Genomic DNA, 20967 nt, shown 5'->3' on the forward strand with positions numbered 1-20967 from the left:
TGGGGTGAGCCCTGAGGGGAGCCAGCAGGGAAATGTTTTAGGAAAACAGTGAAAGCTCCACCAAGGGACAGAGGTGTGGCTTGTAAAATTGGTAAATATTTAGAGATGATGCTGGAGAAGACTGAAGCAGGGGCCAGGAGAGGCTGCAGCACAGAGCCACGTGCAGCCCCCGAGCCCTACCTGGCTGCCAGGGTTCAGAGGAGCCAGGATGATGTAGTTCTGGTCTGCAGCAGAGGGCACCCGGGACAGGGCTGGCAGGGTGTTCTGGCCCCGCTTGCCCAGCTCTGTGTACCTGTCCCAGGAGTGCAGCCCCAGCCCCTCGGTGCCATCGTACAGGATGTGGCAGCTGCGGCGCTGCTCCGCCTGCGCGGGGCCGTTCTTCTCCCGCTTCTGGGGAGGGGACTGCAGGTCGTAGGAGGATTTGCAGGAGGACCTGCGGGTCATGCCCTCGTGTGCTGGCTTCACCTGAGGCACCAGCCTCCACACCAGGAGGATGATCTCTGTGGGACAATTCCTGGCGTGGGAAATCAGATGGGATTAATGGGGTGAGGAAATCAGAGCTGGAGAATACATGTCCAGGCACGAGCCCTGCAGCCCTTCCTCCCTCCAAAGCTTCTGCCCCTCTCCTGTGCTCCCAGCCCTTCCATCCTTCCTTCTCCTCCAGAGAATTCCTTCCTGCATCCTTCCTTCTCCTCCAGGGAATCCTTCCCAGTGTCCTGCACCCCTCAGAGCTTTCCCCTTCCCACAGTCACTCAATGCTCCCCCTGCCCTGCCCTGGGCTCCCTCAAACCTCTCCCTGCCCTGGGGTTTTTGGGGAACACTCACCGGATTTCGTGTGCCAGCTCCACACATTTCCAGTGCTCCACAGGCTGCTCGTTCAGCTGCAGCACCGTGTCGAGTTGCTGCAGACCTGCCTTCTCTGCTGGGCCACCTGAGAGGGACAAATTCCAGTCACCTGCCAGGCAGGAGGCTGAGTGGGTGGGGGAGGAGAAGCCCTGGAGCTTGGAGACACCCAGAGAGCTCCACAGCTTGCACCACTGACTCCCCCAAACCCCATCTGCCACCCACACCCAAAAATGAAATGGGGTCAGCCAACCTGGAGCTTCACCTTGCAGCACATACACACACAGAGCACCAGGATAGAGCCATCAGCTCCCTCAGAGCTACTGCATCAACTTCCCGTGTTTCCTGGGGTGCAGTGGGGAGCAACAGGGCACACTGGAGACACCAGTCCATCCCACAGGTCCATAGCAAGAGGATCTACTCAAGGAACTGAGGATTCCCACAATCCTGCTCCCCTCTGATCTGTTTCCCTCCCCAAAATGATTTCCAAAGGTCACACAACCAGATAGTTCTCAGGTTGGACAGGGAAGGGAACAAAATCTCTGCAAATACTGCAAAACACTGCGAAATAGTGACACAGTGCTAAGTCAGTGGCCTCTGACCTCATTAGAGGCAACAGAGAATTCATTTAATGAAGTTTCTTGGAGGTACTGAGAGTCCTGCAAGGTGTGGGAGCTCCAGAATCACAACCAGCTCTGGGAAGCAAAAAAGGAGCAATAATTCCTTGAAACCAAGAGGAATGAAAAGGATCCAGTCTCTTACCAGAGTCCACTGCCTGCACACGGACTGGGGAGTCACAGCAGATTGTGAAGCCAAAGCCGTCAGTGCCCCGAGGGATCGTGATCTGCAGGGAGACACCAGAGCCTGTCAGGTGGGAGAGCAGCCACTGTGTGTGACAATGTCCCTCACTCCCACACTGCCCCACACCTCTGGAAATGCTGGCACTGGCCATTTTAGAGATGGGGAAGGGCTGGCACTGTGACCCCCGTGGACAAAGGGTGCTGAAAGGCAGTGCCAGTTGGAGCTAAGGGTCTCTGGAATGCCACAAAAGCAGCGTTTATTTAGCACACACTCTGCTCTCAACTCTTCCAAGTGTAAGGAAAGGTCTGAGAAGCCATTGGAAAGGAAAACCTGGCAGGCTGGCCCTGACACTGACTTCTCTAAGCAAGTCACTTAAACATTTCATTTCCTGTTGCAGAATACAGAAATAGCAGCACTCCTCTGCTCCGGAGGGAGCTGCGAGCTCAGCACGCTCCTGTCCTCCGGACATCTGTGTGCATCACCCCCTTCCCTGGGCTGAGTGTGTTTTCCCCTGCTGAGTTTGGAGAGGATGGATGCTGAGTTGATTTAGGCTCATTTCTCCTCTTGATTCAAGGAGCATTGAGCTTATTAATAAAATTATGCTTATTTTTTGATGTTGGCTTCCAGCAGCAGCTCAGCGTGACAGATCCTGTAAATACCTGATTAGCCCCCAAGACATTAGTCAAGATGCTTGTTCTACTGACAGAGAGAAGAAAATTAAAAATCCAGCATCTGACCTGTATTATTTTGAGAACAAACACACAAAAGGAAGATGAGGAATTCAGCAGAAGTTGCCAAGGGGGTGATATGGTTCCTCACTCCTTTACCACGGCAGGGCAAAGGCAGCAAGATTTCCCTGTACCTTGTTCCTGTGTGATTGCTCAGCATAAAATCAGGCTCCAAAAGAGAAACTGGTTTGCCCTGGCAGGATCAAAACACAGATCCAGTCCCACTACATGGATTATTTTTCTCTCTGGAGTTTGCTGGTTTCTCGAAGAGGTGGCTCTGCATCTTTGAATGAACCTCACAGCTCAGTCCAGTCAGAAGTTGGACTCCATGGTCCCTGTGAGTCCCTTCCAGCTCAGGATATTCCATATCCTAGGATTTCATCTCCAACACCAGGAGCCAGCCCAGCATCTCTCCCACCACAGAGACTCCACAGGCACGTCCCAGCCCAAAGTTTCCCCTGTATCAGGTCTCCTTCTCCCTGAGCTGGCTGCCCTTGTACCACTGCAGCTTCTCCCTGCTGATGCTCCTCAGCTCCCACCACCATGGCCACCACAGGCAGTGATCGCCCATTTTTTGCTGCCATGCACAGAACTAAAGAGCTATGAGCATCTGCCATGAGCTGGGAGGAGGGTGGGGAGGCTTGCTGTACCCAAACTTTGCCAAAAAACGCAGAGGAAATTTCCAAATTAAAGACTTGAGGAGGTCCAAGAGACAAAGCAGAGTCAGTTGTTATTCAGCCAAGGCAGAGCAGCTTTCCTGCACGAGATGGTCACCACAGCCCTGCAAGAAGGGGGCACTTGGGTTTGGAATTCTGCTGCTTTTGTAATTCCCAATATTTGCTGTCCCTCACAGGAGCTTTGGAATAACCTGAACGATGAGCTCAGGAGCACAGGGAGAAGCTGACCCTGAGCTGGCAGTCCCAACCCAGACCACAGAGAGAATATTTCTTTGAAATGCAGAAGACTGGGACCTGCACATGGAAAAGCAGCATCTGGCACTGTGCACCAGGAGAACTGGAACCAGCACAGTGAACTACTCCTCAGGAAACAGGCACTGTCAGCTCCCAAAACCACTAAAATAATTTAAAAAGAGGCAGTACCAGCCTGCTGTGTCTGCTTCTGCTCTAATAAAAGGGAAATTAAAACAACACCTTGCAGCTTAACACTGCTACTGTCAGCATGCTACCTGCACGTTGTACAGTAAATATTTTTTTTTATATTTACTTATATATATTTTAAAAGCACCCCTCTCTGCCCATTTCTCCCCTGCAGCAGCAGGCAGAGACCAGCCACAGGCACCCACCTGAAGATGCTTTCCTTCCATCCTCACTATCATTTCCAAATTGTAACGATATCGAGTCGATGCCTGACAAGCAGCACCCACAGAGCCCAGGCACGGCAAGAGAAGCCCCAGACACCCAGAAATGCACCCAAGGCTTGCAGGCACAGCTGGCACAGGGCTGGTGCCAGGGGAATACAGACCTGCCTGTACCTCCGCTCCGAGCACACCTTGCAGAGTCCATTGAAGCGGTTCATGGCTGGCACCCCCGAGCCGCCGCGAGCCCATGAAAACCCCGCAGCTCCCGCAGCGATCCCGGACTCCTCGCAGCGCACGAGCGTGGAAGGAGCCCCAGTCAAACTGGCATGACCGCCCATGGGAACCCAGCTCCCGAGAAGAATGGCAGGAAGCCACCTTTCACCTCCCCGGCCCCTGCGAGCGCTGTATGCCGCTTTACGATAAGCCAGAGGCTTCCTGAAAACCCTCACTGACGAGGAAGGGAGAGAGTTTTATATTAAAATTCCTGTCAACTCTTTAGTATTCCCTAGTCCCAGCTCTCTTGATGTGGCTTTTGTTCCCGTGGCATTCTTCAGGCGCACGGAGCACTTTGTTATTGCGACGTTCTCACAAACACTTGGAGGATGTTTGAGCGGCGTTTCACAGGCACTGGCTGTGAGAGCCTTGCTCCATGAAAGACATGACTCCACACTCATAAAAAAATCAGAGGTTTGGGTTTATAGAAGCAAAAAAAAAAAAAAAAATAATAATAATAAAAAGCAGAGTTTGTTTTTGAAAGCACAGACCCAGAGGATATGCACGTCCCTGTGCTTTGTGCTCTAAAGACACCGAGGGGGAAGCATCAAGGTCAACTGAGCTGCATCCATGGTGGAATTTGGGGATTAAAGGCCAAGAGGAACTCTGAGCACAGCCAGCAGCAGGATACCCAGCAAGGCTCAGCTGCCCCACTGCCAGAGTTGGGCACAACTCCTTGGGGAGGGCTTTCCAACAGAGACAAAAACACCTTCCACACTCCTACAGGGGGATGACAAAGGAGGGAAGGCTGGAGGGAACCCAGACTCCAGGTTCTTGCACAGTAGCCAGGGTGGCAGGGCCAGGGAAGGAGCAGAGGAGCCTCAGCACTCCCAGGGGAGTGGCAATGGCAGAGCCATCAGAGCATTGTCCTGGGCAGTCACGCTGCTAGGCTGAGGCTGAGGCTGAGGCAGGAGCTGGGGCTGGGGCTGGAAGGAGGAGCAGCCTTCCTTCCCAGCCACCACCTTTCAAGTCAGTGGCGACTGCCGGAGAGGAAGGGAGGAGAGGGGCGCTGGCTTTGTTTGTCTTGCTCAGCCCTGCGCTGTAAAACAAATAACTGCAAATGCAGCTGAGGGAAGCACAGGGCGGAATTCGGCACAGATAAATCACGGGGCCGCCCGAGCCCCGTTTCCGATGCAAACCATGTGTTTGTGTTCCCATTTCCCATCCTTGCCTCTCCTATAAATCACCCAGGCTCCACCATGGGCTTCCCAGAGCACACAGTCCTGGAAGGAGGAGAGGAGCAGACGTGTCCATGGAGTGGGACAGGGGCCGATGCTGTGGGGCAGGAGCCTGCCAGCCCCAGCCCCACCATCCCAGTGCTGCTGCTTTGTCTTGACTGGGAATATACTGGAAAAACAGGAGGTCCCTGAAGAAATGGGGGTTAGCACCCAAATCCCCACCCTCCAGCAGCTGGGGCCTGAATGAGGTGACAAATTGCCTGAGACAGCCATGGTGTGACAGCGAGGTGACAGCTCCTCACCTCAGCATCACCCTCACTAAAACACTGTCCCTCAGCTCATCTGCAAATCCCTCACACAGGTACACAACCCCACATCTTCCCAGTGCTGGTGGGTCACACCCTGTCACACCCACCTTCAGCTGCAGCAGGGTCACAGCATCCTGCCTCTCCTGGGCTGCACTTGGACTTCCTGGCTTGACTTCTGAAATCATTTTTAAAAGAATTTTTAAAAAGGAAAAGGCCCCATGAGTGTGACAGCACATTTGACAACCCCACACTGCACATGAGACCTTTACATGTCATGGGCACATCCCCTCCAGGCAGCAGCTGAGGCTGGCTGCACACCTGAGACATGGTGACACTGCTGTCCCACCCTGCCCTGTGCCAGCCTCTGCTCCCCCACACCCTGCAGCATTGCAAGGCCAAGGCAGGAGAAGAAGCTCCCCAACCATCCAGCACAGACCCCAGGGGCAAAGAGAGTGTGGCCACAGCAATGAGCCCCAAGGCTGAGAGGCAGGAGGCAACATGAGGACAAGCCAAGCAAGGGGGACAGATGTGACTGCAGGGTTGGGGTCCTCACAGAGCCCCAGAAGTGAGGCTGAAGGGGAGAGCAGGGACTGCTGAACCAGCCAGGATCCCCATCCCACAAGATTTTGGGATCCCTGTGCCCACTGAGCACCCCAGGACAGAGCAGTGCCCACGGGGGCACAGGGTGCAGTGGGGCTGGGGCTGCTCCACACACAGGCTCAGACACAGGAGTGACTCCTCTTCCAAGCCTTGCCAACACCCCCTGGGATATTCCTGTGGTGGGACACACCTGTGCTCTGCTTCAGCCTCCTCATGGCCACCTTCAGGTGCTTGGTCCTGCCCAGGTCCTCCCCGAGGAGGTAATACCAGCCACTGATCTCCTGTGGGAAGGGAAGCAGCTGTGCATGCAGGGGCAGGTGCTCGGCCCCATTTCACCCAGCCAGGGCTGAAGCTGCCCCAGTTACAGCACACAGAGGTGCCCAGACCTGCTCACACACACACCGAGTCCTTCTCTCAGCAACAGCTAAAATTCCATCCTCCCTGCAAGGGGGGAATGAGCAGCACTGAAGCAACAAGATTCCAGGTTTTTAGAGGGCTATCCAGCAGTCTCATGCAGCAGCTAGGGGACAGGACCTCAGCCTTGCTGAGGTCCCAGGAGCACCACACTGTTTTAAAAGTGCTGCACCTCACCTGTCCAAATTTCTGAGGAGGCCATGCTTAAGTCACCTCTCACCCACCTCTCAGGCCACCACCACCAGCTCCTTTTTAGTCTCCCGCCATGAAGAAAATGTCCACACCACAAGTGTGGAAATTTAAAATATCAAGGAGCATTTGGACAATGCTCTCAGGCACTGGGTGGGATTGTCTGTGCAGGTGTTGGACTTAATGCTCCCTATGGGTCCCTTCCAGCTCAGGATATTCTGTGATTCTGTGAGCTCAGGGGATGCATTAACACTCCATGGAACCCCTCCAGCTTGCTGAGATATTCTGCTGCCCAGAGACAGAATCCCTCCCTGCTGGCTGCTGGGATGAAGCATTCCCGTGCTTTGGTGGCCACGGGAGCCCTGCAGAGGAAGCAGAGCCAGCTGTACTAACAGCAGCAGCCAGGCTGGGGCAGCAGCACTGTGACCAAACCCACCACAGCAGGGACAGCGATTCTGGCACGGAATTCCTGCAGGAGCTGCCAAAAAACCTCTGTGTGTGCCCTCTGCCCTTCAGCACACTGCTGGGGATCAGGCTGACTCCTGAATGTGTCCAATCATCACACCTGCTCACCCACCTGTCAGATGTGACCCATGGGCAGCCAGCATGTGCTGGGGACACCTCTGTGCATCCCCAATCGCTGCCACTCTGTGCCCCTGCCCCAGGGAGTGACATCCCCTGTGCCCTCTGTCACAGCCTCCCCACCCATCTCCAACAACCACACGGACTCCAGTCTCACCTTGGCCATACATACTGGGAATGGGAGCACAGAACTCCCTAGGTCCCTTCTCCCATGGTGGGAAAAGCCTGCTTTCATCCCCCCACAGAGCCCAGGGACCCCAGAGAGCCACACCCCAGCCCCACACCCTGCACTGGGACACTGGTACCTTGTCCAGGGACAGGAGGGACTTCACACCAAAGCTCATGCAGCCGATCAGTTCACTCTGCCTGCAGGACAGCCAGAGTCCAGGGACTGTCAGCACACACCTCTTGAAGCACCAGATCCCCCCTTGCACCCCTTTTCAGGGAGCCCCAAACTATCCCTGCCCATGCTGGGTGCCAGGCAGTGCCCAGGATGTGCCCCTGCCCCATGGTTTGAGCAGGCACGGTGTAACCACAGGGCTCAGCTGCAGCAGGGCAAGGAGGAGCTGGGCTGGAGCACCCTGGCCACCCCCAGCCTGCCTGGTGCTGCCAGGAGCTTGGCCCAGGAGGCAGGTGGCACTTGCCTGGGCTGGCAGCACAGCCTGCAAGGTGCCAGGCACTTGCTGCCTCTCTATGCATTGTCCCCAGAGGGAGAGGAGGTCCCAGCCCACCCCAGCCCACCCAGCTGTGACCAACAGTGCAGGCACCAGTGGCTGCAGGGGTTTAAATGCTGGCCCAGCTGATGGCAATAGCTGCCAAGGGCAAGGTTTCCTGCCCATGGTGCTCAGCAGCACTGGCTGCCCACGAGTGTGAGCCCAGCTGGGACATCCCTGGCCCAAGCCCTTGAGCAGAGCAGCCCTGAGGTCAGGGCCAACCCTCAGGGCCCAGGGCCCTGGAGGAGCTCACATGGGATGACCAGAGCAGGGGGCAGGTCCTCAACAGCCCCATCTGAAAAAGGTCCTATGACAGCTGGCAGCCACTTACCTGGAATTCCTCTCTCTGTTCCAGACTGTGACCAGGAGACGCTTCTGCTCATCCTCCTCTTGCACTGGGCTGTAACAAGGGCACATCCCATCAGCCTCCCCAGGAGTACCCATCAAGGGCTGCCCTCACAGCCACAGACTCCTCAGCCTCCTCACAGCCAGGTCTTCTCCTCCAGTCTCTGCACAGAGCACTGCAGCACCTCCCCAAAGAGCAATCTGCTCATTCCTGACAGACACATGCAAGGGGATGTGACCTCCCCTGGGCAGGTGCAGGGACACCACTCATGCAGTTTCAGGAGGGAAATAATCTTGCAGGACTACACACACCCAACATCACAGGGCAAATGCAAGGAACAAACCACAGTTCATGCTCTGAAACCACCACCCTGTGCCAAATCAACCTCTGCATGGGTCAGAGGGCTGGCACAGCCTCCACAGCAGTGACAAGCTGTACTCAAACACTAATGCAGCTCCTTTCCCATGCAGAGACATGCTGGAGCTGTAGGAGACCCTTTTACCTTCCTCATTCACACTATTGCAGGTGCCAGGTCTACGAAATGGAATGTGTTTGTCCAACTCCTGCCCAGCAAGAAAGTCAGAGCATGCAGGAGCAGTGCTACCATGCTGGGTGTGCTGACAGCTCTGCAGAGCTCTGCCCAAAAGTTCAAGGCACTTGAGCTACAAAAAGCAGCAGAATAATGCCTGTCACTCCTCATCTCAGCAGCAGAGCTGCTCAGGCGTGCTGAGTGTTTATTAGAGATCACAAAGCAAAACCAAACACAGGGTCTTGGTGTGGGGAGGGAGCCCTGGGACAGCAGGCACGGGGTCCCCACTGCTCTGTGTGACACAGTGCTGAGGGGTGCCCAGAGCTGCCTCTGCCCTGCCATACTCACAACACAAAGTGCTCGTGGAACACAGGATTTTTGCTGTCTGGCACAGTCTTCGTCTTTTGCCTGCACTTCCAGTCAGCATCTGGCACAATGGACATCTTTGGGAGGAAAACAAGCAGTGTGTTAACATTCCCAGGGCATGCACCAGCCCCAGCTGCCGTGGCAGGAGCCTGGCACAGGCGCGTGTACGGATGGCTGAGCACAAAGATCCTGCTGAGCACAAAGATCCTGCTGATCCTGCTCACAGCTGGTTGGGATCACTTCACCCTTCTGCCTGTCAGGTAATTGCATTACAAAACTGCTCAGGGCAGGGGAGGGAGGGAAAAGAGCAGAAAAATCCAGGAGTGATGTACACAAGTGCATCTGGCTGATGTCTGACTCGCAGCCCCTCTCAGGGAAGCTGCTCCCTGCACTGTGCACATCCCAGCAGGACCCACCCTGTGCCACAAACATCCCCACCAGGCTTTGGGCACCCACTGGGACATTAATTCTTGCAATTAATGGTTGACACAGTCCTCAGCAGGGTCCTGTCCTCCCCTTTCATACTTCATGCAGACACTGCCAACAAAACCCATGAGCTGTCCAGCACTGGGCAAGAGCCCAGCCAGCTCCCTGCATGCTGGGGATGCTCTTCCAGAGCAGGATGGAAAGGGAAGGAGAAGGGACAAACAGTGCAGAGCAAGCTTGGAGGAGCCAACCACAAAATTGTCCCAAAAAAGCACAAAGCTCCCTGAGCAAAGCCCTAGAAGAACCCACCTTCACGTAGGAGTTGCACGCACGGTGCTCTGCTCCCATCAAACCTTTTGCTTCCATGACTGGAAAGGAAATGAAATGGTCACAGCCCAAAGCAGTAGGGAAGGAATTTCCCACCCCACACTGCTCTTCTCCACAGGGCCATCCCTTCTTGTGGGGCAGAACCCATTGGGTGCCCTCAGACAGGGGCAGGGTGTTTGTTGTACTTTCCCTTTATATAAATACAGGCTAGGGGTGAGGTCTGTGGCAGTTCAGCATCTGCATAGCAAATTGCATTCCCTGTGCCTGACTGCCCCCCAGCCCTGCTCTGCCTTCCCTGGAGCCAAATGGATCATCCAGTTAAACATCAACTGCATCCTGATCATCCACTTAAATATCAATGGCATCCTGACCATCCAGTTAAATATCAACAGCATCCTGACACTGCTTGGCCCTGCTGCAGGGACCCTGCAGCTGTGTGGGCAAAGAGATGTGCCAGGATGTGCCAGGGATGTGCAGGGACCATCACTCACACCCAGCTCATGCTGGGGCTGCTCCAGATGGAGGGATTTGGGGTAAAGCCTTGCCAGACCTTCAGACAGGTGTTTCCCCAAAAAAAAGAGATCATTCTGACACTCCCATTGGCTTCTCTGATAATCACCATCAAAACACTCATTGAAGAAATATTGCTGGAGTTAAAAACTGCAGCATTTGAAGGTAACAGAACAGTTTGGAAATCCTGGCAAATATGGCAAAACAATTTTGGCAGAAACAAAGCATTTCAGACTTTCCTTCCCAAATTGTATTTGCCTTTTTTCTCTTCATATGGAATAAAAGAAAAGCAGTTTATGCACATGGGTGCAAACACAGTGTTCACCCTGAAATGAAGGTCTCTGGAAATTTCAGTTTGGTCTCTTAATCAAAGAGCTCCCAATGGTGACACTGCACAGCAGAGTCGTTCCCAGCTCCAAGGTTGTTCCCAGAGTCGTTGCCACGAAGCTCTAAAGAGCTTTAAGGAAGAGCATGGAAGTGCTGTCCCCCCCCAGCAGCCCCCTGTGGCTCTGGGGCCAGTTTGGGATGCCCAGGGACACACTCACCGTGCAGCACCAGCGTCCGGCCCCGCACCTCGATGGACAGCTTCAGCTGGCCTGGGGACAGGAGAGCACAGTGAGGACAGCCTGAAGGACAGCTGAAGGACTCACCCACCCCACAGCTGCAAGGCTCACACAGGGCCAGGCACACCATGCCTTCCCAGCCCAGGCAGGGAGCTGAGGGGGAACATCCCAGCTCCCAGAGGCTCAGGCTGGAGATCAGCACCGTGTGCCAGCCCTGAAACCCTCCAGCTCTCAGCCCCAGTGCAGGAGGTCAGTGCTGGGAGAGCCAAGGTGTGCCCTGCTCAGTGAGGGCACAGCACCCAGGGCAGCACCACTGCTCTGCCAGCCTGCTCACACCCATTCCCTCACTTCTCCATGCGCTGGCCACTCTGCATCAGCCCAAAAATCCCCCCAAGAGGCTCAGACTGACACGAAGGCTCAGCCCACGGTGTTTGTCAGGGTCTGTGTGCGATGGTTAAGGGGTGCAGGGTGAGCTGCCTCCCCTCTGAATTCCTGCCTAAAGGCTCCCTGGGAGCTGGGCCAGCCAGCCTCGATAGGATGTGCAGATTTTAATGGCAATGAAGGGTCTCTAATCATGTCACTGTTCTGGATCAACCCAAAACCAAACATTTCCCAACACCCCTGGAGAATCCAAAGACTGAAACCATCACTGCCATGTTTCCCTTAGTCCAAAGCCAAAGATCCCACTTTCACTTCTTCCCCAGTTTACAAAACACAACAAACAAGTAAATATTGTTTACAGGCGAGTAAACACACAGACATCTTGCAAGTTAAAACCCAACATTTCATTTTGCCAAAGACACACCCAAGGGCTGGGGATTACTTGGGAGGGGATATCTGATGGGATTGTTTAACCTGAAACAATTCAGAGAACACATTTTTCACTCATTAAAAAAAAAAATCCAACCTCTGAGCAGCTCACGTGTGCACAGACACGTGGAAATGGTGTCTGTGTGCATTTGTGCAAGTGCAAGGTGAGAGAGTAGAGACAGGAGCAGAGTGGGATGAGTCAGGACAGCTCTAACACTGGTTTGCAAGAGAGAGAATGCTGTCCCCAGTGTCATCGTCCCCCTCCAGGCTTTGGGCACAGGGCTGGAACCCCTCTGCCTGCTCCACTGGTAGCACACACAGAAGGAAACTGCCCCAGTGTAGCCAAGCATGAGCAGGAGTCAGAGGGAATGAAGGGACAGGGGAAGGAGAAGGGAAGTTTTTGTGCTGGGTAAATTAGGGAGATGCCAGTCTGTCCTGCCCTGGGGATGGCTGAGGCTGCTCCTGGGGAGCTCAGGGGCCAAGGCTTTGAACAGTGAGGGATGGGGTCACCCCAGCCCCATGCTCTGTGTGTGTCACTGCTGTGGGGACAGGGCCTCTGGCACAGCACAAAGGACAGAACAGGGAGAAGAGGGGCAGCTCTGACGTTTTGGGGAGAAAGACAAAATGGGTTTGGGAGTTCAGGTGCTCTCCTCTCTGCGAGGAACAGAGGACGTTTCCCTCTTAATGCCATTTGCTCCTGGGTGTCTCCCAAGCACATGAAGGGACAAATTACAACCCCCAGCATGGCCCAGCCCCTGTCTGACCCTTGCTCAGGGAGACACTCACTGGCTTGTATAGGGCCAGGATCAGAGAGGATTCTGTTCCTGGAAGAATGATCCAGCTGGAGCTGGTGGGAGGGATTTGCTGTGGCAAGGTCTGTGCTCAGACAGAGCTGGGGCACTTTGTCAGATGAGCAGAGCAGTGACCTGGTGCCAGACCTGGGTGGGCAGGAACACAGCCCCTGTCAAGTCAGGTTCATGGGCTGCATTCCCATCTCAATCCAAGTGCAGAGGGTCAGAGAAACCTTTTCCCCTGGATTTATCTCCTGATACATCCCTAACAAGAGCTGAGAGAAAGAAGCTCCAGCAGAGGCCTTGGCACAGCTTGTCCAGGTCCCCTCTGTTAAATAAAGGCTAATATAAGTTCAAATAAGTGCAGAAGAAGGACAGAGGGAGAACCCACATGCACCTCCTGGGTGCACATCTCATCACAGGGCAGGACTCAGGCTTGCAGAGATGCAACACAGAGAGCTCTCAGCCCCATCCATCTAGACCCACAGGGCCAGGAGAGGCAATTCATGCCAAGAAACAAAGTTGGCACAAGGAGAGCAGAGGAAAATGGGCAAGAACAAGCACAAGATGGTAATCAAACAAGTTCCCACCCAGGAGAGAAGTTTGCCAGGCTAAGGGAGGGGACAGGGCAACCTCCTATGGGAGCAGACCTAGCAGGGAAACCTGTTCCTAACTGATGGTTTCTGACAAATGGAAAATTTGGGGTTCTTAAAAGCTTTTCTGCTTTACTGTAGGAAAAACTGTTGGCCCTGTCTGGGGCAGCCAAGAACCATCTGTGCAAATGCCATGGGGATTCCTGCCAGAGGACACAGTGTCAGATCCTGCCTGGGCAGGAGGTCCCCATGGCCACAAGGCACCCCAAAATCACCATCTACAATCTCTGCCCTGGCATCAGTCCTTTGGAAAACTCTCCTGGTCACCCTCAGTGAGAAGGTAGTGCTGGCCCTGGCCCTGTCCTGCCAGGCTCTGCAGCTCAGAACACAACTCCACATCTCACCAGTGATGCTCAGCCCACGAGGGGAGCTGTGTCTGCAGAGATGATGTATGGCCTGGACTTGGTTACAGAGCCAGGAGGCCCCACAGAACCCACATCATATGGCCTATAGCCTATAGACAAAAACAGGAGGATTTCAGCTTTCAGGCTGTCCTCAGCAGTTTGGCACTCACAAATCCAAAGGGGGAAGGGGCAGCACCCCTAGGAAGGGATGCACAACCCCTGCTCTGCTCACGAGAAGCTTTGAAAGAAAACAAAATTGCTGCTTAAAAACCAGCAGCCAGAAAGGGCACCCAGCTGCCCTGTGGGTGTGACACTGCTGCTCAGCCAGCACACAAGAACATCCACATTCCCTCGGGGCTCGCAGCCGAACCACGGCCGGGCCAGCTCCACCCGCACAGCCCCCGCTGCCAGGGGTCACTCAAACCCACACTGCACCCCCGAGGCAGCCACAGAACGACCCCAAAGAGCAAAAAAGGAAACTCGGGCTCTGCCCTAACGGGGGCACAGCTCCAGCCAGCCCTACCCCAGCCCGTGTCCATCCCGGGGCAGAACGAGCCGGGCACACCTGGAGAGCGCAGGGGCTGAAGCGAGCTCAGGGCGCTCCTGGTGCCGGCTCGGTGGGGCAGGAGCTGCTGCCCGGCCCTGATTCTTTCCAGGAGCAGCTCCCGAGCCGCTTCCCAGGGTGGGGCTCCCCAGGCCGGGGCTCCCCAGGCCGGGGCTCCCGAGCCGGGGCTCCGCGCTTACCGAACGTGCTGAGGCAGAAGGAAGCTCCCAGGAGGGCACCGGCCCGGCGGGAGCAGAGCGAGACCTTGCGCACATTGCCGGGTTCCATGGCACCACACCTCTCATTAGGAGCTGCAGTAATTGGAGCCGAGCCCGCAGGGAGCAGGGTTTCCACGGGACACGGAACAACAGCAGTTTGAATGGAGCGGCTCCCATCGGCCCCGCGGGCTCCAGCGGGGACCGCACCTGGCACCACGTGCCAGGGCGGGGACAGTGCCGGATTGGGGACAGTGCCGGGATGGGGACAGTGCCGGGATGGGGACAGTGCCAGGGCGGGGACAGTGCCAGGGAGGGGACAGTGCCGGGATGGGGACAGTGCCGGGATGGGGATAGTGCCGGGATGGGGACAGAGCCAGGGCGGGGACAGTGCCAGGGTGGGGACAGTGCCGGGGTGGGGACAGTGCCGGGATGGGGACAGTGCCAGGGCGGGGACAGTGCCAGGGAGGGGACAGCGCCAGGATGGGGACAGAGCCAGGGCGGGGACAGTGCCAGGATGGGGACAGTGCCGGGATGGGGATAGTGCCAGGGTGGGGACAGTATTGGGATGGGGACAGTGTCGGGATGGGGATAGTGTCGGGGTGGGGACAGTACCGGGATGGGGACAGTGTCGGGGCGGGGACAGTGCCGGGAGGGGACAGTGCCGGGGTAGAGACAGTGTCCTGCCCCCACCCCGCGGACTCCGGAGCCGCGGCCACCCTGCGATGGTGCCCCAGGAATGAGCTGCCGGGGAAGGGGAAAGGGAAATTCCTCCGTGCCGTGAGGAATCCCCGGGATGCCCGTGCGGGTGTCCTGGCGCGTTCTCAGCTGTGTCAGGAGCGGGGCAGGAGCGCTCACAGCACCCTGGGGACATCACTGCAGGCACCACTGCCCTGTGAGGGTGAGCCGGGAAGCGGGGATGGCAAGGCATGAGTGACCTGCTTGGCTCTCATGTGGCAAGGAAAGAGGCACGCAGCCCCCCAGGCTTATGGGGTCACCCTGCAAGACCCCAGAGCTGCCCATTCCATCAGCCAAGAGCCGGCAATGCACCCCCGGCTCACGGCACAGCTCGCGGGGAGGCACCGGGGCTGAGACCAGCTCCGGAGGGTGTGGAGGAATGATAGAGATGGTTTCTTGGGGGAAAAAGCCCTCCCCAAGGCTGGGCTGTCCCAGAACTCTCGGGATGAAAAAGATCTCCCATGCAGCAGCTGGACACACCCCGCAGCACCGCTGCCCCTGCACACAGCCCCGGCCAGGCTGAGCCCCGGCTGGCCCACAGCCCCTCCCGTACCCCTCACTCACCTTTCCCTTTCACTCGGGTGTGGCTGATCCTCTTTCTGCTCCCCGAGGCTCCCCGCAGCAGGGATTGTCCAGCCCTGGTCCCTGCTGGCAGATGCTCCAGCACCGGGGGACTCTGTCCTGTCCCTACCAGGGAAAAGAGGAGATGAGAGCAGGACACGGCAGGGCAGGGAGCAGGGACAGCAGGGACATCACAGGCTCTGCTCTGCCCTCAGTTTTACCTCCACGGGGGTCTATCTTGTCCCAGCCTTCCCTGTGAGCACAGAGGAACAATGGCAGTTCCCTCGATGCAGTGTCACAGCAGGAGACAGAGCCACGTTCAGAGGGAGTCACTCCTGGCTGGAACCCCAGCTGCAGCCTTGGGCATGGCCCTTCCCATCCCACACACCAAGAGCATCCCAGAGGCTCTGCTCAGCACAGTTTTATTTTATTTAAAACAGATGACCAGTCCTGCCAGGGCTTTATTAATCTGTAAGCAACTGTCCAGGACACTGGGGATGCTGCCCTGAACTGGGTGCTCAGGACAGGCTTAGAATCACAGAATGGTCTGGGTTGGAAGAGACCTTAAAGAGCATCCAGTTCCTTGCCTGCTTCAACTGTCCCAGGCTGCTCCAAGCCCCAATGTCCATCCTGGCCTTGGACACTTCCAGGGATCCAGGGGCAGCCACAGTTGCTCTGGGCACCCTGTGCCAGCCCTGCCCACACTGCCAGGGAACAATATCCCAATATCCCATCCATCCCTGCCTTTTTGGGAAGCCATTCCCTGTGTCCTGTCCCTCCATCCCTTGTCCCCAATCCCTCTCCAGCTCTCCTGGAGCCCCTTTAAGCCCAGCAAGGGGCTCTGAGCTCTCGCTGGATCCTTCTTTTCTCCAGGGGAGCACCCCCAGCTCTCCCAGCCTGGCTCCAGAGCAGAGGGGCTCCAGCTCTTGGAGTCTCTCTGTGGCTTCATCTGGACTCTCTCCAGCAGCTCCTTGTCCTTCTGTGCATGGCCCCAGAGCTGGACCCACAGACTGTGGCTCAGAGCAGCTCCAGCCCACCCCGGCTGATGTGCTGGGGTTCAGAGAAGGCTGCACAAAAGGAAAATTGGGTGCTTTCCTCATGTCCAGTACCCTGAAAAAGCCACAGCAGGCCCTGCCTGGCCCTCCTCACTCACCACCATCCAAATCTGCCACAGGATCTGATGTTGAGACAGACAAAAGTGCACAGACTCAGAACTGGGAGCCTTGGTGGAGATATCTCCCAGCCACAGCACAGAGCAGAGGAGCCAGCACAGCCCAGTAACTCTGCAGGATCAGAAACATCTGCCCAGGCTTCTTCCAAGAGATGAGCAGGGTAGGATTAGTGCAGCAGAGGTGTTTTACACTTCCCCTAACCACAGCCAGCCTGGAGTCCCAGATGAACTCCCTGGAAGGACAGAGCTCTGTCCCTCACCCCTGATGGAGCCACACTCACAGCAGCTGTAAAACCAAAAGAGCCTGACCTGGGATTTTGGTGCCAGGATGTGCCCCTCAGCTCCTCAACATGGACAGATAGACAGCACCTACCACACCCTGCCAGTGCCTCCAGGTACCCCAAAATATCTCCATCTCCACAGCCCCTAGACAGAGGCAGCAGCTTGGAAAGGATGTTTGCTCACTAGAAAAGCTGCCTTTTCCCCCAGAGTTTGGCAGGGGCACTGGTTTGATTCAGCTGAACTTCCACCAGCAAAACTGCCTGAAACTGAAGGAAAAGCAACAGGAGGGGCAGCACAAACAAGGGAGGGAAGGAAGGAGGAATGCTCTGCACACCCAATCCATCACTGCCACAGACACCTATTGTACCACTGCCATAAATCCAAGCCTCTCTGGGCACTGGTGGAGACAAAAACCACCCAGCAGCCTCCAAAGCCTTTGGACAAAGAGCACAGCTCTGCTGGGGCTACCTGTGCCTGCAGTGTCAGCCTGACCTTGGCACCCTGCAGGGCCTGGGCAGGCACCCAGCCAGAGCCAGCCAGGATTGTCCAGGGTCTGGTGCCTCAGGGAGTGTTCAGGGCAGGGTTTCTGCTGCCAGATCCCATGCAAAGCTCCTGCTTTCCTGGTGGAAAGGGGCCAGGGGCCTCCTTTTCCCTCCTCCCCACAGCACAGCAGTGAGGCACAAGCCAGGATGGGAGCAGGGCAGTGTGCAACTCAGTGACCAGTGGGGCAGAAAAGGCCCAAAGCTGAGTGCACTCAGTCTGTGAGAGTCCCTTTGCAGTCCTGGGAAGCACCCAGATCCATGCCCAGGATGCTGTGTTGCTGGAGCCCCTGCACCCACTGCCCAAGGGAAGAGGCACCAGGCACATCCCTGGGCACAGGTGGGCTGCTCAGCACTCCTGCAGTTCCCCATCACCTCCTGTGTCTCCAGCCACTGGGATCCAGAGCTCAGGGTGGGGTGAGGAGCTGATTTATTCTGTAATTGCTGCGTGTCTGTCATGCACAGCAGTGGCCTTTGCTGCCCTCATCAAAATGCAGGGGATGCACAAGCAGGGCAGGACGTGGCAGCAAGCAGAAACATCTGTGAGACAGCACCAGGAGCTCCTCAGCAGCTGCAGCACCTCTGCCTGTTCTCCCACCACTGCAGAGATTTGGATTTGATCCAGGATCCCCATTGCCCAGCTGGCAGTGCCAGAGGTGTGGAAGGTGAGCAGAAGGTGCAGCCTGGTGATGCTGATCCCTGCAAGTCTGGGCCACCACCTAAATTCTCCTGTCTGCCTGGTGGCCCCAAAACTCCCAGGGTTGCTCTGCAGCCTCTGGAATCTTTCAGGACCTGGTAACCCACAGGGAAGCCACAGCTGTTGGTTTCTGCCTCTCCACCAGGGACTTGAAGCAGCAAGCCCAGGGCGAGGTCTGGTGGAATGTGGTGGGCACAAGAGGGGAAAGGCTGCTCCAGCAGCTCTGCCCAGAACAAGAACCTGGCTTCCCACATCTGGCACAGCTGCTTTGCAGGTCCTTGAGGAAGGCATTCATGCAGTCACCAAAACCCAGAAGCACAAGGAGGGGAATACAGAGAGGGAAGGGGTCCTTTGCCAGCAGGCAGGAGCAATCCCTGCACCCCAGGCAGGCTCTCCAGCCAGGAGCCAACCTGGCCAGGCATGCAGCCAATGCCACAACATCCCACAGTGGCCTGTCCCAGCTTCCCAAGTTGATATTTGCACCCTGGCATTCCAAAACACATCCCCATGCCTGCTCCACGCTCTCCTGCAGACAGGGCCACAGCCAGGGGAGCAGCTCTGGTTCTTCCCAACAGCAAAGCCCTGAGCTCCAGCACAGCTCACCAACATCAGAGCTCCTCCAAAATGTGACAGGCTGCCACTGGGGATGTCATATCCTCTACCACATCTTGCTGAAAGGCAAAAGAGCTCAGGATATAGAGCTGGGGTGGGGATGAAACCTTTAATCCCACCCTTGTTTTCATCCCATCCTCAACAGGCAGCACTGGGAGAGGAACTGAAGTGTATTTATGTTACAGAATATTCCAAGAGCTCTCCCATCCTGCCCACAGTGAGGGTCTGGGGACTCCTCATCATCCCAGCCCTGGGGTCTGCAGAGAAACCTCACAATGGCTCAAACTCCCTCTCTCATGGATGTGTTTATAATGCAGATGGAGAGGCCCTGGACTGCCTGGGGTCACAGCCAGTGCTGCTGTCACCTCCTGGGCAGGAGGGTTGAAGAACAAGCCTGCCACTGTCCCCCTCTGTCCCTGGCCAGGGCCCCAGCTCTGCTGATGTCAGAGCCCCACACAAACAGGTAAATGATGCCAAAGCTCTGTCCTGGACAAGCAGGAACCAGCACACAGGTGGGGTGGCCCTGCTCAGGGACCCAGGGTCATTTCTAAGGCACTTCTAAATGTTCCTGCTTTCAGAATAATCAAAAACTCTTCTTCATTTGTTCAGCTGAATCCATTTGCTGACACTGCCTGTGATCTCCATCTGCCACACAACAAAATTAAAGCTTTTTCCCAGCAAATTTATTTGCCCCTGGGAAAAAAACCAAACCAGATTGCATTTTTCGCTGCACAGCTCAGCTCACAGAACACCAAGCAGCCTCCTGAACGAACAGCAAACAATTCCCTCCACAATCCCAGGTGTCCTGAACCTCTGGAGTGGGAGCAGAGTTTGTACCTGCCCAGCCTTGCCATGTCCTGGTCCCTGTCACAGCACAGCGCCTCGGCAGCCCCAGCACCATGATTTGTGTGGCTCCTTTCAGCAGCTCTCCCAGCACACAGAGGTGTTTACACTCCCCCTCTCCCAGGAGCTCCCCAGCCTCACACAAAGCCTCCCTCTCTCCATGCCTCCATTGCAAAAGGCTTTTAAGAGGCAAACAGGACAGTAATAAATGCTCTGTCTCTCCAGCTAAAGCAGGCAGTCTCACAGCTTTGGGGGAAAGAGTCCCAGGAGACAGGGCTTTCAAAATAATAATAATAAATAAATTATAGTAAAGTGTCTCTGTAGGACTCCCAGGCCTGAAATTCCCCCCACTCATCTCCCAGAGGGTTTGATGCTCACTGACTGCAGAAATCACTCCTAACACATAAACCCAGGAGATTCAAACCCACTCCATCCTGCAGCACAGAGATCAAACATGATCCCATGTGCATCTGGGCATCTCCAGCCCCCCACAACAGGCATGGGGAGATACAGACCCTCATCTCCTCCAGCCACCTGCATCTGGCTCCCATGGCCACCCACAGAGCCATCATCCATCCATCCATCCATCTATCCATCCATCATCCATCCATCCATCCATCCATCCATCCGTCCGTCCGTCCGTCCATCCATCCATCCATCCATCCATCCATCCATCATCCATTCAGCATCCATCCATCCACCCACCCATCCTCCCCCAGGGCATGAGCAGTGCTGCCCAGGCAGTGAGGAATCCCCTGAGCACTCACGTGTGAGCCCTGGCTCTCCCAGCTGCTCCATGACTCCCACGCAGGGTCAGGATCCTCCCCAGCAATGTCCAAGCTGGGATTTCGCTGCCACGAGCTTTTGATCGTGGTACCACTGCAAAAGAGGGGGGAAATCCAAACCCAAACCAGTGTATAAATGTCCCAAGGGAGCAAAGATCCAGTCTAGGAAGGTACAAATTAAATGGTAAGCTGGGAAGAGGTGGTGGTGCTGCGTCAGCCCCGTTCTCTCCTGGCTCCCAACAGCAAAGAATCAACTCCTTCTAACTTCCCTCCTCACATTCCAGCCCTGGCTCTGACCTTAACCTGCACTTTTGTTGCAGTCTCCAGCAAACTGCCCATTCAGCTGGTTGGCCTGGGAGTTAATGACT

General features: G+C 55.9%; 1 protein-coding gene across 6 annotated transcripts in view; it reads right to left on the reverse strand.

The window, feature by feature from the left end:
• RGS3 (regulator of G protein signaling 3) overlaps nucleotides 1–20672 on the reverse strand; it is a 75004-nt gene extending 54332 nt beyond the window's left edge. The window contains exons 1-12 of one of the 6 annotated variants that reach the window (XM_033077602.2): nucleotides 20582–20672; nucleotides 15674–15796; nucleotides 10997–11047; nucleotides 9924–9982; nucleotides 9171–9265; nucleotides 8279–8347; nucleotides 7540–7600; nucleotides 6240–6330; nucleotides 5557–5624; nucleotides 1606–1687; nucleotides 826–931; nucleotides 181–514 (exon numbers count right to left, since the gene is read on the reverse strand). In XM_033077602.2, the coding sequence (XP_032933493.1) occupies nucleotides 181–514; nucleotides 826–931; nucleotides 1606–1687; nucleotides 5557–5624; nucleotides 6240–6330; nucleotides 7540–7600; nucleotides 8279–8347; nucleotides 9171–9265; nucleotides 9924–9982; nucleotides 10997–11047; nucleotides 15674–15796; nucleotides 20582–20612 (1170 nt within the window). In that variant the 5' untranslated portion in view covers nucleotides 20613–20672. Of the gene's footprint in view, nucleotides 1–180; nucleotides 515–825; nucleotides 932–1605; nucleotides 1688–3854; nucleotides 4039–5556; nucleotides 5625–6239; nucleotides 6331–7539; nucleotides 7601–8278; nucleotides 8348–9170; nucleotides 9266–9923; nucleotides 9983–10996; nucleotides 11048–14356; nucleotides 14445–15673; nucleotides 15797–19808; nucleotides 19874–20581 lie in introns of those variants that run through there. The other 5 variants (XM_033077601.1, XM_033077604.1, XM_033077605.1 and 2 more) reach the window with 5 other exon arrangements.
• Nucleotides 20673–20967: the final 295 nt, after the last annotated feature.

This window comes from Catharus ustulatus, chromosome 21, assembly GCF_009819885.2.
Source record: "Catharus ustulatus isolate bCatUst1 chromosome 21, bCatUst1.pri.v2, whole genome shotgun sequence".
Classification (NCBI taxonomy): domain Eukaryota; kingdom Metazoa; phylum Chordata; class Aves; order Passeriformes; family Turdidae; genus Catharus; species Catharus ustulatus.